A 17,750-nucleotide genomic window follows, 5' to 3' on the forward strand; every position below is an offset into this window, starting at 1 on the left:
ACCACTTTTTCCAGAGAGTTCTAAGGGGGAAGACCCCAACTGACACAGTTCTGGCAACCTCTAAGAGAATTCCAAAAAGGGATGACTACCTCACTGACATAAGAACGAAGAGCAAGGGGCAGGAACATGAAGGCTACCTGGATTAGTCAGAGCCCTACCCTGACAAGAAGGAGGACCCTCAGTAAGTAATTCAGACTCTCCAAACCTCAATTCTTCACCTCTATAAAATGGGGATGTTGTACAGGTCAGTTAAGCATCGGACTTCCACTCAGGTCATGATCTCAGGTTCAGGAGTTCTAGCCTGACCTCAGGCTCTGTGCTGACAGCTCAGAACCTAGAGCCTGCTTTCACATTCTATGTCTCCCACTCTCTCTGCCCCTCCCCCATTTGTGTGTGCACACACATGCTCTCTCTCCTCAGAAATAATAAACAAACTTTATTCTAAAGAATATATTTGTGGGGCACCTGGGTGGCTCAGTAGGTTAAGCCGACCTCGGCTCAGGTCATGATCTCACGGTTCATGGGTTCAAGCCCCACATCAGGCTCTGTGCTGACAGCTAGCTCAGAGCCTGGAGAGTGCTTCAGATTCTGTGTCTCCCTCTCTCTCTGACCCTCCCCTGCTCACGCTATGTCTCTCTCTGTCAGAAATAAATAAAACGTTTAAAAAAATTTTTTTTAATATTTGAAAGCCCTTTAAAAACAGTAAAATGTTGAGCATACTTTGGGCTTGTTATTCCAAAAACTTCTGGTTGAGAAAGCCCAAGACACTTCTGTGAAACAAAGATCAAGGATGTCACCTCCAAAGGACAGTCTACAGTAACTGGTTCTAGGTGTTTATGGAGAATGACAGTGAGGGCAGAGTGAAATGTTAACAGGAGACTACACCTGGGTCTGCCCAGTGATATCTGAAAAATTACAAACAGAGACCTCTGGGTGGCTCAGCTGGTTAAGCATCCAGACCCTTGATTTCAGCTCAGGTCATGATTTCTGGGTTGTGAGATCAAACCCCACATCAGGCTCCTCACTGAGCAAGAACTGTGCTTAAAATTCTCTCCCTCTGCACTTTCTGCACATGCAGGCTTTCTCGCTAAAAAAACTAACAATATATGCACAAAGCTTATATACAGTGAAAAGTAAGTTTCCCTCCTCCCCTCATTGCCCAGCCACTCAGGGCCACTCACCAAAGACAACCACTCTTTGTTTCTCATGTATTCTTCCAGAGGTAATCCCATCAGCTTATTTCAGCCTCAGATGGAGATAGGCTGGTGGCAACACTTTCAGGCCTAAAAGGTAAATTTGCCAAGCAAATAAGCTCTGCAAGAGGCTGTTAGGGACTATGAAAAGAACAGGGCAGCGAGTGGGTAAGATATTGTCCTGCAAAAGCCTCCATGGAGGTACCAATTTCCTCCTGGCTATTACGCTGCGTTGCCCCTTGACTAACCACATCTAGGCAATAATTTTGTACAATATATACTTCCCTTCCATGTCTGCCAGTTCACCCGAACTCCTCCTCAGAGAAGCCATTAACAGGAATGATCTCTGGGAACTCAGTCTATACCAGGCCGACCACCAAGCCCTTAGAAGGAGACAGAAACAAGAACAACCATCAAACTTGCCTCAGCAGAGGCTGGGCAAAAGGACAAAAATCATCTAAGTCTCTAGGTCATCAACTTTCTAAGGACAGAATGCAAGGGAGGATGAAGCAAAAGACAGGTGGTCTCTGCAGGACTTGACTCAAAAGACTAAGTCACTACCCACAGAAAATTACAGGACACTCTCAACCAAAGCTAGGCTTTCAACAAAACTCCCTCAAAAGCTTTCAGGTTCTATCTTTCGCTCCCTTTCTTCTTCTATAAGGAACTGAAATATATCACAAATGGGTAGCCTCAATGTCAAATCTAGACCAGAGATGTTCTTTGGTATTCCCTGGGGATCTCACATAAAAATCTGGATTTCTGGTTTGTCTTATAATAGGAGATGATAACACTAGAGCCACACTCACTTATGACAACAGGCTGAGTAGCAAGCAGCTGCCCCCCATGGTACACATCAACACTCCAGTTTGACACAGGCATACCATCCCATGTTGCTCACACTGAATGTTCCCTACCTGGCTCTGAAAAAAACCTTTGAGTTGGAGACCCCTGGCCAGTGATTGACAGAGGAGGCTGATCAACTGGTAGGCACATCAGCTGACAAAGAGCAGGACTCTCTCATTCACAAGCACTTATTAAACATCCTCCACATGCCAGTAACTGTGCTGGGGGCTGGTACACAAAAAGGAATGAGGGATGCATTTTCTGCCCCTACCCAGGAATTTCTAAACCAGGTGGGAAGATAAGATTTCCACAAAAGGCTCTGGGAGTTGATTATGCCAGAGTCACTGGGACTAGGGTTCAAGGAATGCTTCAGCAAAGAAGTGAGAACTGAACAGGACTGTTACCATTTCTCAGACTTTCATGTATCCCTTCATTTGGCTAGCATTTATAGATGCCCATGTTATACTCAGCATTATGCTGGAGCTACAAAATAACCAGAGTCCATGTCCTTGAGAAACTCATATAATAAGAGACAAAATAACCAGGATAAAGTATGCTAAATTCTATAATCAAAGTGTTGCTATGGGGATACAGATGAGGAGGTATCACAAAAGGCTCACTGAAGAAGGAAGCTGTGCAGCCTAAGTAGGAAACTAAGGAGAGGGGACTCTGGGCAAAAGCACTGGCGGAGACCCTAAAAGGAGCCATGTTTAGAGAACCACCTGGACCAGTTTACCAAGGGCAAAGGGTACACGTGAGCAATGGTGGAGGATATAATTAAAGTGGTAGGAAGGGGATACACCATGATAGGCATGAAACATCAGGACAACTGACACATTTGGAATTTATTCAGCTGCAGTCAGGTAGTGCCACTGAAGGCTTCTTAGCATGACTCTTCTCCAATCAACACTATATTTAGGAATACCCCAAGGGGCATTGGTACACAGTGTCCTAAAGGAAACCAAAATAGGTATAGAAGAAGGCACCCATAAGAACTCAGAAGCAGTTACAGGAAACAGGGGAACCAATAAGACTCCTTCAGAAAGATACTACAGAGGCTTGCCAAAAAATCTAAAACAAAAGCATTTCTCTGAAAAGACTCTTAAAATTTTCTCTTTTTTTAACCAATTCAGACTGCTCTTTCCCCACAAATCATAAGTTTTTAGCCTATTTGTTTCATTCAGAGACATAAGGCACAATCTATACTTATGATACTTAGCTTTTGTTTAAAAATCAGCTTGAGATCAATAAAAAGACGGGGAGTAGCTTCCAGGGCTTTTTCCCCACTCCCATCCCCACTGCTACACTGAACCAGTTGTCAATCTCAAAGAGAGTCAACTTGGGCACTAAATCCAGGTCACTGTATTTGACTATGCCTCCCTGACTTTGCACAAGGACCAGAAATGGGCATACAAATCAGAAGAAAGCTGTGACAGAGGTCAAAGTTCCCGTAACAAGCTAATTGCTTCATGTCTGGCTGAGGAGAAGGCAAGAGACAAGGAGAACATATTATCAGAGAGCCCCAGGCAGACTCTGGACAGCCACCCCTGCTCCATTAACATCCCCGTATCAGACACTGGCCAGGAAGCAAGGCCCACTGGCCAGAGCAGCCAGGTAAAAACAGTCCCAGAAAGGTGAGAACTAAGCCAAATAAGGAAGAAGATGGCCGAGAAGCTTCAAAGTTCCTTGCTATTCATGACTTTTAGTTACTGAGCAAGAGCTAGCTATGACTACTGATAGGAATAATAAGCCAACAAATGAGACAGACAATGATGTGATGGTTAAGATAAAACTTGTTTAGTCAACCTAACTTATCCTGTAACCAAGGCTTGGGTCAGGAAATAGAAATTACAGTTGCTGACATGACTGAAAATACAAAGCACTTAGACTGTGACAGAGAAGGCACTTTCCATTTGTATTCTCTCAATTAATTCTCAAGACAGCTTCAAGAGTAGCTATTACCGGGGCGCCTGGGTGGTTTAGTCGGTTAAGCGTCTGACTTTCGCTTAGGTCATGATCTCGCGGTTCGTGGGTTCGAGCCCCGCGTCGGGCTCTGTGCTGACTGCCAGCTCAGAGCCTGGAGCCTGTTTCGGTCTGTGACTCCCTCTCTCTCTGACCCTCCCCTGCTCACGCTGTCTCTCTCTCTCTCTCCTAGAAATAAATAAAACATTAAAAAAAAAAAAAAAGAGTAGCTATTACCATTCCCATTCTACAGAAAACGAAATTAAGGTTTAGAGAAAATAAATAACTTATCCATGATCTGACAGATAGTAAGTAAACAGCAGAATATGAAACCAAGTGAGCGGATTCCAGAATGTTTTTAAACCACTCTGACATATTGTTCACTCCCTCACTCTTTTTCTTTTAGTGATGTATTACAGGTTTACTTTGATAAGACCAGATAAGGTCCACTGGTACACTGGCCCCATTCTTTAAGAACATACTCAGAGCAGCCTGGCCTGAGCACTTGTTCTTTGGTGCAGAAATAGGGGGAAGCTTCAAATCTATTTCCTCTGGGGTAAGATCAACAGAAAACACACTTGAAAATGAATAGGAAAGAAATCAGCATGACAGCCAAAAACCTCACCAGTGAGGGTTCTAAGACAAGGAATAAGCCAGTCAGCAGAGGTGGCCTTCTCCTTCCCTGGAGATTTCTCCCTGCTCCCTGGAGATTGCTAACTGCAACAGCATCTTGCATCTTTATAAGACTCTAAATAATTTTAACAACTTCTATGGCCACCCTCTGTGAACCCTCTGGCTTGAGTCTCAGCTCTGCCAGTAATATGCTGATGGCCCTAAAAAAGGTATATAGCCCATTTCACTTCTCTGGAGCTCAGTTTTGTCATCATTAAGATAAGAACCCTTCAAATACAAAACTCAACCACTGGAAGAAGACAGAACCAGAAGGCTATCTCCTGACCCTTCACTCGACTAACAAACCACCAACAGCCATTCCTTGGATCTGAGCCAGACCCAGCTCTGAGGTTTCCAATAAAATTGATATAAAGACCTCTAGAATGATCTCTTGCAACCCATAAACACCATGATTTCAGACTTGAGCAGCTGGGCCCAAGGACAGAGACTGTGCTTCATGAATACAATCAAAGCCAATTCCCCATGACTAGAGATGGGGGGAGTCACAAAAATCAATCTTAAATACCTTGCTTAGGAGCTTGCCCCTTAAGCTTCCAATGTCTACCACCCACTGGATTCAAAGTGTGGCCAATCAATGTTGTCTGTATTGACTGTCCTACTTTATGTTACTTCCAGTGAACTGAAGCCTGCTAGTTTTCCTGATTTGGTCAGATGGCTGCTGACCCCTTTGGTCAGATGACCCCTTGGGAGCCACACAGAAAAGAGAGAGGCAAAAGCATGAAACTATGCCCAGACATAAAGAAATGCCCATTTAAAAGTCCACTGGTATGAGCCTTCCTCACATGACCTATGACATGCATCTGTGAGTCTTCTTTTAGTTTCTAGAACTCCTCCCTGTCATAAGACAGAAGAGGCACACTACTTGCAGAAAGGCCAGTAGCTAGACATGGATCAGTTCACTGACTGCTGTGATATTCCTCTGCCTGGAATGATAAGTGGTAATTAAAAGGCACAACAACACCCTCAGTCAAGACACAGCCAGCAAATAGACCTCAGAAACACACCCCCTCCGATTTTTCTGTGGATACGCCTGCAACATGGGCTAAACATCAGACACTACCCAAAGGCTCTGACTTCTGGTACAGGAACACCTGAGCCAACACAGCAGGCACAGCTGTGAAACAAGAAGGCCAAAGAGGCAACAGAGGAACAGATGGTAAATGGAACACCTCAAAAGTCCAAGATTTGGAGGAAAAGAAAAAAAGTAAAGACTAAACTTAATTCCAGCCCTTTTGAAGAAATCCAGGAAAAATTATTCCTCCTTCCACTTCCACACATATTCCATTTCTTCTCCAATTCTCTTAATGGCATTAGGGTTTTTTTTTTTAATGTTTTTATTTATTTCTGAGAGAGAGAGAGAGACAGTATGAGCAGGAGAGGGTCAGAGAGAGATGGAGACACAGAATCTGAAGCAGGCTCCAGGCTCTGAGCTAGCTGTCAGCACAGAGCCCGATGTGGGGCTCGAACCCATGAACTGCGAGGTCATGACCTGAGCCGAAGTCAGACGTTTATCCAACTGAGCCACCCAGGTGCCCCATAACGGCATTAGGTTTTAAACCAGACAATATGGAATAACTTCAGAAAGGGACAAAACAACTTCTGCCCTAAATTATTAGCAATTAACAGTAAGAAAAATAGAAATGGCATTCTTACTAATCCTCATGTTTACAAGCATCTAATGGCCAAGGAGTTTCCTGAGCCTGTTACATACTTTACACAACAGGCTCAGTGATTAGAAACAGTTTAGCTGGTTGGCAGATGGAACTAGGAGGGACATATTCACAGCTTAGACCCTCCTAAAGGCCAACTAGCTCAAATCTTTCGATGAAAGCCCTTAACTATCGCCAGTCATCTCACAAGAAGTAAAACCAGATTCAGTGACAGTCTAAGTTAAGGCATCCCCCCTGGGAAAACTCAATGAGCTCTTCAATAGCAGGAACTCTTTCTCACTTTAGTGTCCTCAACATCTTCAATTGTGCCTGGCATCTAGGAGGGCCTTGTGAAAAGAAGGTGAATGGTCAAATGTCCTGCCGATGACAACAGACTCCTGGTGAGAAGAGAGTAGCACAGTCCAAGAGCAATCACTTTGGAGTCAAAATGGGTTTTAATGTCAACAAACTTTTTGACCTTAGTCAAATTACTTAAGCTCACTGAGCTTATTTCTTCATCTGTAAAATGGGGATAATACCAACTATCTTATAAAGCTCATATCAAGAATGGATGAGAAAAGTTCTCCCCCTTTCACTAGCATGGGTTGGTATGGTAATACCTGGTCTTCTAGATCTAAAACCTGCCTTGGTGGCTGTTTTAGACCATACATTTTTAATGAGACAATGTCACCCCCCTACAAGGTTGGGGGGGGATTGATTCTTGAGTTAGAAAATTCCTAGATAGTATAAGTTTATGGTCCTCCAAAGAGCCACAGTACATAAATGGATACATAGTATATCTGTGGTATTAAAATTCCATGGCGNGGGGAAAAAAATCTCAAAAAGTGATAAGGAACAAAAGGTTGACAAGATGTCTGAAGAACTGACCCAGTTCCTTTAAAAACCCAACCATAACGGCACCCTGATTTCATAGGTACAATCTCTAGAAATAAACGTTTGTGTTTAAGCCACCCATCTATGGTGTTCCATTACAGCAGCCCATAACTAAGATGCTTCTCAATGCCTCAAACACCAAAACCAAAGGCATTGTTAGTAGAACAAGGATAGACTGGCCAACCAACACAACCACACCTACTCCATGTGCTGCCGGGTAGAACCTGAAGGAACTACAAGTTTGGGTTTAACATAATTGTTTTGCTCATGGATTCTGTCTCCAAGGTGGAAAATAGCACAAGTAAGGATGCCAGATGTAAGCCCTTCATAAGTCAGTAAAATTCTGGGAGATTCTTCACATGTCTTGAGCAGCTTCTATGTTTTACAAGGTTTTTGCCCCAAAGGCAAACTCAATTACTGCTGATGCTAGGAATCAGGGGTTACTCAAAGCCCACCTGAATGGCAAGGGGCTATTCTCCTCCTCCTCTACTCAGCAGTGAAGCCCTTGGCCAAAGTAAATGAAGAAAAGGGCAGGATACTGCCTCTTTAGACCACATATAATTAAAATACAAAGTTCTGTGCTGTGAAAAACTAAGGCTTGCAGCTTAAGGCTGACTCAGAGAAGGATAAAGTATTCATCCTTGTTCAGAAAAAGAAAAGATTAGCCTCACAAGGACAGGTCTCCAAATTGACACCAAATCCAGGAGTTAGAAATGCCTGTGCTACAGAGCGTGATCTAAGAACCTAGTGAAAAATCCCCAGGAACACATGACCAAGGGGCTAGCATTGTAAGAATGGTCAGATTAGCTCTCCTGAAAAGAGGCTTACTCCAAGAGACTGGCAGACAGCCTCTGCAGCACAACTTCACTCACTTGGGAAAGGACAGAAAATGAATGAAAACGAAGACAAGAGGTAGGATGAAGTCAGAGCATTAATCCACAATGATAATCAGCAGAAAACTGGAAGGCATAGACCTATTTGGAAAAAGGTACAACTTGCCTTTAGACTCATTCTTCAAAAAATATTCTCATTACTAGCAAATCTTAATTCTTTGATGGTGTAAACAGTTGTTATTTCTAGGTCTTTAATGTGTTCCACTTCATTTAATCACTCCTCCAAGTAAGTATTCACATCTTTTAAAAAGATTTTATCTTTAAATACAGTACTCTCTACACACATCATGGGGCTCGAACTCACAGCACCAAGATGTGTCAAAAGTTCCACCAACTGCAACAGCCAGGTGCTCCAATATTCTGATTTTTATGCAGTGGAAAACTGAGCCTAAGAGGTGATCTGTCCAAGGTCATATGGCTAATAAGTGATAGAATCAGATTCAAAACTTATGTTCAACACACACCAAAAATCTATTATATCTACTTCAAAATAACTTTTTACTCATCTGAAGACAAGTCAGCTAACAAGGTTGCTCAACCATGCCATTTGGGGTTTTTAAAAAAAAGTGTAGTATTATGTATTAATGAAGTTGATTGCTAACATGGTTCAAAAATGTCTCTGAAAACAATTTCAGATATGGATTTTCAAAACTACTTTGGACAGCAACCACACCACTTAAGTAAAGCCACACTTCCACAACTCACACCTACATATACCACTCTAAAGAACAACACTCACTGATGAAGTGCTGGCACATTTGTTATAAAACCCATTTTGTAGCCTTTCAGTTTCGCTTAATTAACCTTTTTTGTGTGTCAGTGAAACACACCACGGTTCAAAGTTGGCCTCTGCAGAGAAGTGAGTAATAAACAGCCTTCAAAGACTAACAGAAGGGAAAGAAAACAGGAATCCAAGAACAAAGCGACTTTTCATTTCTGGGTTACCACAGCTGAACTAATATATCCCCCATTCCCACCATCTGTAAAATGGGGGCATTAAGTCTTTTCTGTAGCCAATTTCATCATAACAACACATGTATTAATTAGCAGATTAAATTCATTAAACAACCCAAAAAAAGCCAAAATAAATCTGGTGTGGCAACACCCTCTTAAAAACCTAAGGGCTACATTCTCAATTGATCCATTTATGCAAACATCAAACCTAATATCCTCATACCACGGCTCCCATCAAAATCCTATCCAATCCCCAAATGTGGCTATACTTTCACCAGAAAAGCAAGCAAGCTTGGGTGCAGTGAGAGGTAAAAAGACACACCAGTATATATCAAAACATCTTTTACACTGTCAAAACACACACTGTTAATGTTTATAAATATATCACTTTCTTTTGTTAGCAAACCTGGAGGACTCCTTCTGCCTACCCACTCCGGCTTAATCCTCCAAAGCAGTTTGTGGTTTGGTTTGGTTTCGTTTTACTGAGGTCAGAAAGCCAGATGGGCTTGAATTGAGCTGACCACCACATATTGGTGATCAATATACATGCTTTTTTTTTTTTTTTTTAATTTTTTTAATGACATCAACCGGCCCTCTAGCTTCCACTGTGAAAAGAAACCCCATACTGGCCTCTCTGATGTCAGGCATTTCCTGACTCTCCAGAACCCCATTTCAGGGGTTCAAATGTCAGTGGATTCCCTCCAATCTTCTGAAAAGGAGAATCTCAAGGCAAGGATTTCTGGACCATGTGAATCAGAAACACCGGGGAAGCACTGAAGGTGCCCATGCTCCACTTTAAACGGAAATCACTGACTAAAGCCCAGGGATGTACACAACCTCCTAGTTGATTTGAAAAACAAGGGCTGTAACCTGTACTTCAAAGGAAAGCCTTCGGTCTACCAGGAAAAAGGAAAACACAAGATAGGAGTGGAAATGCAACGCGTGTGGAGGGCAACTAGGCCTCTGCCACGAACCATAATTTCAAAGGAGCGATTAATGTAGAAACTGAGGGTAGGAGAAACGGAACAGAAAAGGAAACTAAAACAAATGCAGAATCAAAAACGAATCCTGGAATGCCCACCGCCTCATTTCCTAGCACTTAAAAAGAGTTACTGGAGACTCTGAGCACAAAAGGTAGGAAAGGCGACTCCTGGGCTGACGCCAGGGCCCACTTGGACGTCCCGTTTTGGAGGGACGTGATGTGTGTGTGTGACGCGGAGAGGGACGGAATGTGTGGGGACCCCGGAACAAGTGCTGGGAAGGCGCCGGGACCGCTGGTGGGAGGAGATTCGGACAGCGCCCTGTGTCCCCCGCCCAGCTCCAGGGCCGGGCGGCCCTCACCGCCCCTACCTTCGGCTTCCCGACCGGCAGCCGAGGGGCAGACACAATCCCCACAATTCCAGGCGGCTGCTGCGGCAACCAGCTCCCCACGCGCAGACGCCGCGGCGACCGTCTGAACCTGTGAGCGCGCACTTATTACGTCGCTCGCTGCCTCGCCCAATTGCTGCCTTCCAGAACGGCGAGTGGCCGCCTCCGTCCCTTTCCTGTTCTCGAAGCTCTTCAGCCCCGCCTTTCTCCCCCGCTTCTGTTAAGTCCCGCCTCCTGGCGCGCATCTGATGAGGGCAGTTTTTCCCCATAATCCTCCGCCTGAGTGAGAGACTTTTGAAGGCGATACCCGCGGGGCTGGATTTGCTTCCAAGCTAGACCAAAATTTCATCCCTGATTCGAAATTTCATCTCTGATTTCCCAACAGTCTAATTTCTTTGTAGTCGGATTTCTGGGATAAATCCAAGAGTCTTAAACTCTAAATAGTCCTTTGAAAATTCGTGCAGATAGGTCACCTACAAATCATCTACTTTATACACTTACGTACTGTGTGAATTAACAATGACCAATTATTTTCAAAGTAACCTACAACGCAAATGCTGCTCGACCACTTAATAGCTTACATGTGCCAGGTGTTGCATATTTATTTACTTCTCACAACTTCGTAAGATTAGAACTTTTTTATACTTGGGGAAGCTAAGGCTCAAAGAAGTTCAACTTGTACAAAGTCATATAGGCAAGAAGTGGGAAAGTAAGCCAGACTGAGTGCTTCCCCAAGCCCTGTTATTTTTCCATGATAAGACCTTCCCCTTGTGACCAGAGTGATTTAACCTTCCTAGTAAAATGGAGTGCTCGCTTAGGCCCTGAGAGTCCAGTCACAGTGATTCCTGGTCCATCAGGAGTGGAGAAAAGGACAATCCAAACAAGCAGTGACTTCCCCGCAAACGGCAGGTATTCCCCAAGAGCAATCAACCTGTCTCAAGTTTTGGGGTTCCCCCTCCCATTTTTCAGGTATAATGTGGGCTTCTAGTAGTTAATATACTTACTTGATTATGTTTACTTAAAACAGATGGAAAACTGACTGCACCTATGAGCAAACTTCAGTTTGTCTGAGGAAGGAGAACAAGCCTCTGGAAAATAGTTGAGTGAATAGTGCCAGTTTTTAAGAAAGCTCTACATAGGACACTTCCCTTAGGACTGGGTGGGAAAGGACAGGAAACAGTTCACTTTTCCTATGGAATACCCATAGCTAGCAAGAGTAGCCCAGCAATAATTCTAGCTTGTGTCACTACCTAGTACCATGAGGATAAATAACAAATGTTCAACAAATATCTATTACATCAGTGATAAATCACAGAATGAACATATAAATTACAATCAAGCCTGACACATGTTATAAAAAGATACTAATCAAGTGCTACAAGAGTATCATGCTTATAAATAGAATAAGCTCAAGCTTAGAATGAATAAATAAATGCATGGACCAAGAGAAGAGTCCAGCTGGACACAGAACTGCCAACACATATGAACCTGGCTTCCTTCTTGGGAGAGATCTAACCAGCTTGTAGGGGAAGGGGGGGAAGGGAAATTCTGACTCTCCCCAGTCCTCAAAACCTTGAAAAAAAAACCTTGAAAAACCCTGAGAACCTCCTTCCCAGGAGAATTAGCTCTGAGCTCATCTCCTCAGCTGCCAAAAACAATGTGCTGGACTGGGCCTGAACAGACAGCCCCTACTTTCATGGCCCCCAAACAAGAACAACCACTGTAAAGGTGGTAATTTGAGGTCCAAGAATCCAAGTGGGTGGTGGGATCACAGAAATCTCTTTTCTGTCTCCTTGTATTACTCTTGGGGAATTGAGCAGAAATAAGTTTTACATTTTCTTTTAAATAAGTAAATGACAAACAAAAAGCCACCTCTTCTTGCATCTCTGTTGGAGAGCTTCTAATATCCCTCTTCCACTCCCCAGAAGAGCAAAAGCTTTGAAGACTAGAGAGCCTGAGAAATCACCGTCAACCTGACCACCATCAATCAAAGGAAGCCACAGCACCCATCCCCAGAGCCCTACAGGAAAGAGATTTAGATGATCAATCTAGCCTTCCTCAACAAAATGTGTTAAGTAGATCATTTCTCCTCTGATCAGCCTTTCTCAGTCAAGCTCCCACAAGCCTGATACCCAGTTGTGTGAAAGCATTTCTGACAGCAGGAATTGGCTCCCTGCTCTCTCTGGATTGGCCTAGAATGTTGAGCATGGGGAGCAAGAACCCCAGCTCTGTCTCATCACCAAATTGTCCTATCCCGCCTCCTCTTCCTTTCTGTACCCCTCCCCTGCAGCTCTCACCACACACTTTACTTATTTTCTTTTTCTTTTTTAATGTTTGTGTATTTTAGAGAGAGAGAGACAGAGCACGAGTGGGGGAGGGACAGAGAGAGAGGGAGACAGACTCTGAAAGAGGCTCCAGGCTCCCAGCTGCCGGCACAGAGCCCGGCGCGGGGCTTGGACGCATGAACCATTAGATCATGACCTAAGCCGAGGTCAGACACTTAACTGACTGAGCTACCCAGGTGCCCCTCACCATACACTTTATTTTTTTTAATGTTTTTATTTATTTCTGAGAGAGAGGGAGAAAGAGAGAGAGACACAGTGTGAGCAGAGGAGGGTCAGAGAGAGAGGGAGATGCAGAATCTGAAGCAGGCTCCAGGCTCTGAGCTAGCTGTCAGCCCAGAGCCTGATGCAGGACTCGAACCCACAAACTGTGAGACCATGACCTGAGCTGAAGTCGGACGCTTAACCGACTGAGCCACCCAGGCGCCCCACCATACACTTTAAATTCTGCTGCCAGAAATCCCTTCTGGACTCCAGACATTTTACTCACTTGAACATGAAAAACAAGCTACATGCCAGCTGTTAGCTATGGGGATAGAGCTGTGAAATAGAACCACTGGGTTCTTACCCTCAAAGAGCTCAGAGTTAGATAAGAGATACAGAAATGTAAACAGATCGTATCAACACAGTGCAACAAGGACTATAAAACAGAATATTAACAGAACTAGAATAGGCCCACTCAGTTTACACTGTTCTTTGTTTCCAAATCCCTTATGTGAGTAAAACTCTTCCCCATTCATCATCTTGTTTGCTCCAGACAGCCCTGTGAGACAGGGCAACATTTATTCCCATTTTACATATAAAACAAAACTCTTTGAACCCACCAGATCTGTGCTGCCCAATATGGTAGCTGACAGCCACATGTAGTATTTATATTTAAATTAATTAAAATGAAATAAAATGTAAAACTCAGTTCCTGAATAACACTAGCCTCATTTCAAGTGCTCAAAAACATGAGAATAATGTCAACTGTATCAGACAGCATGGATTATAGAACAGTTCTGTCATCACAGAAAGCTCTATTGGACAATAGTACTTTAGAGGTCCTGAGAGGCAGTCGAGGGAAGGAATGTGAAACCAGAGCTCTCAGTGTTCCCAGAAAAAGCTGAAGAGAGCTGCCAAAATGGAAGAAGCAAGAAGCTGAGGGGCACTGCCAAGGAGACCAAGAGGAACTGGCCATCTGAACCAGGGTCCCACACAGATGGAGTGGGTGGCAGCAGCCAAGGCACAGTGGAAACCAGATGATCTCTACACTGAAACCTGGGTACATCTGAGCCCACGTAAGCCGCTTCCTTGGTAGAACACAAGAATTCTAGGTATCTCTACCGCAGGAAACCTCAAGGACCCCAGTGACTGTGCTTTGCCCTGTCTCTGTTTAATTTCTGAAGGCCTCATTAGCAGAAAAGGAAAAATAACAAAATACCCCTACAAAAGGGATGTGAAGCCTCTGTATGGCAGCCTCTCACCTGCTAGAAGGCCTTGGCAGCTCCACAGGGCTTTGGCTAGAAAAGGTCAGTAAATTTAAGCCTCATTTGCTCTCAGCTAAACAGGCCTCTCTAGTTCAAAGGAAAAGCACTCAAAAGAAGAGACCTAGAAGACAGTCAAGATTTCAAAGGGTTCTTACCAAACAGCTCCCACTGAGGCCAAAGCAAAACCCCAAGAACCATGATTCTGTCTACAGAAACACCTTCAACCACACACCCACTTAGGTACACAGACATCTGACACAAATGCACTGCCTGAGGCATCCACAAGGGCAGCAAATCACAGGAACACACACACACGGCAAAGGTACAGCCCTGTTCCTGTTATCCACTGTTGTATGACAAAGCATCCCAAAACAATAATCATTTATACAGCAGGTTGGGTAGGGCTTTGCAGGGAAGAATCAACCCTGCTCTGTATACTGTCAGCTGGTATGGTTCAATGAAGGCAAGATGCTCACTCACATGGCTGGCAGTTGATACTGGCTATCAGTTGGAACCTCAACTGGTACTGTCATCCAGAACACTGACAAGCGGCTGCTTCTAGTAGCTGCTTGGCCTCCTCACAGTTTGGTAGCTGGTTTCCAACAATGAGCATTCCAAGAGAACAAAACATAAAAGTGCATGGTATTTTTATGATCTACCTTCAGAAGAGACATAGCATCATTTCTGCCATATTCTGTGGGTTGAGAGAGTCAGAGAGGTCTGTCCACATTTAAAGAGAAGAAAAGAGAGACCATCTCTCTATGGGAAAAGTTGAAATCATGTTGTAAAAAGAACATGTGGGTTGGTATATATCATGGCAGCCACCTCTGGAAAAAAGCCACAAGTCCCACACCCTGGCACAAACACCCACAGTCATACACACAGCTTACACATCCAGGGTCATACAAAGCACACATGTACATAAATTAAAACATCTTGCATTTACATACATGAACATCATCACACAATGATATGCACTTTACCACAAATATATTTCTTACCTAATTGTTCAATTAAATGTGTCTAGTGAAACATGAAAACATACACATATAAAGTATACTGAAAATCAGAGACCCTCAGGAAACCAGACTGGGAGCAGATGGAGTATAATCTAGATGTGAGCTGTCCCTCACCTTGTTCCATTTCCCCACCAAGAACCCATGACTGCAAAACCATCAGCGTAAAATGCAGAATTTACTGCAGGTATCATAGAGGTGACAGAGGACGACACTAATCCCACACACCCCACAACAGACAACCTGAAGGCCCACTTGAGCACTTCTTTCTTCCCAAGTCCCTGTCTCACCTCTATCCCTCCGTCGATCATTTTTTATCTTTTCTTTCCCTTGCATGGTACCAGTTAGCCAGTTTACATTTCCTTCTCCAGGATTCTCCCTCAAGCCTTCAAATTCCTCACCCTTTTGTCATACAGAGCAGTTCAGGTTTTCCCATATCTGTGATAAAGGGCTGGTAAAGACAGGCAGACAGGGGCCAGAGCTGGAACCAAGGTGGTCTGAAGACAGGCTACGCTCTCCTCTCTCCTTCTCATGGACGACCAATCCTCTTGCTCTTGTCTGCATTACATCAAGATATCTGACTGGCCAATACAGTTTAACTCTACGTTCCAAATTTGGGCTGAGTCAAGTTGATTGGAATAGTTCACTGCAGTCTCTGCCTACCCCCAACACACACACCTGGAAGAGCCCTAAGAACAAGGCTACTGAGGGGCTGTTGTAGGCCTATGGGCCCTCTCCTGGTCCATTCTGTGCCTACCCCTACACAAGAGTGAGGGCTGCTTCTCCAAGCAGAGAGATGGAGAAGGGATGTTGTCTGCTACAGGGGAATCCTGGGCACAACAGGTACAGTGACTGGCAATGCCTGCACATGCTAGCACACTCCTGGGTCAGCAAGTCAATAAGGGGAGAACTCCTCCCTCCTCTGACACTGTCCCTAAAAAGGTTCCCAAGCACCAGAGCTTTAGGAGATCACATGTAGACCATAAGGCTTGTTGTGTGGCATGTCTCAGAACATTCAATCATCAAATTCAATACCAGTGGGACACCTGGGTGTCAGTTGGTTGAGCATCCAATTCTTGGTTTTGGCCCAGGTCATGATCTTGCAGCTTCGTGGGTCCAAGCTCTGCATCAGGCTCTGCACTGGCAGCACAGAGCCTGCTTAAAGATTCTCTCTCCCCCTCTCTCTGCCCCTCCCCAACTTGTGCTGTCTCTGTCTCTCTCAAAATAAATAAACTTAAAACAAAAATCAGGGGCGCCTGGGTGGCTTAGTTGGTTGAGCGTCCGACTTTCGCTTAGGTCATGATCTCGCGGTTCGTGGGTTCGAGCCCCACGTCAGGCTCTGTGCTGACTGCCAGCTCAGAGCCTGGAGCCTGTTTCAGAGTCTGTCACTCCCTCTCTCTCTGACCCTCCCCTGCTCATGCTGTCTCTCTCTCTCCTAGAAATAAATAAAACATTAAAAAAAATTTAAAATAAATAAATAAATAAATAAAACAAAAATCAAACAACAACAACAACAACAAAAATCCAATATCATTATCAGCAGAGAGCCTGGATTTGGGACTGTGGAGCAGTTTTAGAACCAGCTTTGGAAATGGACAGCTCAAATCTTGACTGCTACTCACTAGCTAAGCAAGTTGCTTTAACCCTAACCTACCTTACAGGGGTGTTCCCTTATCTGCAACATGGAGATAATATTAGTATTCCCTTCAACAATTGTTATGGAGATTAAATGAGATAATATATGTAAAGCATTCAGCCCAGTGCCTGACACAGTAAGTGCTGAATTGATCTTAGTTATTAGCACTATTCTTCTCCATACCTGTTGGTTACACATACATGATGCTAGAAGCTGGGTAAAGTTAAATCACACACAAATACACACATGGATCCTGCTTTATATCCCCACTTAAAATCCTAATTATTCCACTCCCAGACCTACATACACCACACATACCTTATACAACATGCCCAGGCTATATACAAGCTTTTGTGGAAAGGGTGGAAGAAGGAGTATTACTCAGGCAGACAAACCCTTCCTCTTGTCACAAATAAGACACATATGAAATGAAAGGTATGGGAGCATCTCTGGAACAGAGGTTTTTGGGAGCTCTTCGGGAGAAGGCATACTGCATTATCTGAGCTGGGTGAAAATGGCAAGCTGAATGTGGTTTTTCTCAGCAGCATCTTTATTGCTCCATATGTTGAAGCACACAATAGGCCGGCTCAGGCGACAAGGGGCTGGCCACATGCAACTAATCATTCTTATTTGTTGAGCTAGTGTGGCTTCCCATTTCCCCACCGCCTCTGCAGAGACACCCAGAGTGGGGGGCATTGGCACCAAGATCATTATGGAATTATGAGACCAATCAAACCATCATTAGAGCTACTGTGGGGAAATAAATCTGCCCTGGTTAGAACTGGATTGCATAGCCATAGGAACCCTACTCCATTCTCCTAATGCCTACTCCTCA

The 17,750-nt window shown here is 44.1% G+C and overlaps 1 protein-coding gene across 4 annotated transcripts in view; it reads right to left on the minus strand.

Annotated features, from left to right (window-relative positions):
- Window positions 1-14,763, minus strand: part of SIL1 (SIL1 nucleotide exchange factor) — a 215,257-nt gene extending 200,494 nt beyond the window's left edge. For 2 of the 4 annotated variants that reach the window (XM_077768738.1, XM_077768734.1), the window contains exon 1: window positions 14,744-14,763. In XM_077768738.1, the coding sequence (XP_077624864.1) occupies window positions 14,744-14,745 (2 nt within the window). In that variant the 5' untranslated portion in view covers window positions 14,746-14,763. Of the gene's footprint in view, window positions 1-1,181; window positions 1,276-10,434; window positions 10,543-14,743 lie in introns of those variants that run through there. The other 2 variants (XM_077768735.1, XM_077768736.1) reach the window with 2 other exon arrangements.
- Between the last annotated feature and the right edge of the window lie 2,987 nt (window positions 14,764-17,750).

Source organism: Crocuta crocuta, unplaced genomic scaffold (assembly GCF_008692635.1).
Source record: "Crocuta crocuta isolate KB4526 unplaced genomic scaffold, BGI_CrCroc_1.0 scaffold64, whole genome shotgun sequence".
NCBI lineage: Eukaryota > Metazoa > Chordata > Mammalia > Carnivora > Hyaenidae > Crocuta > Crocuta crocuta.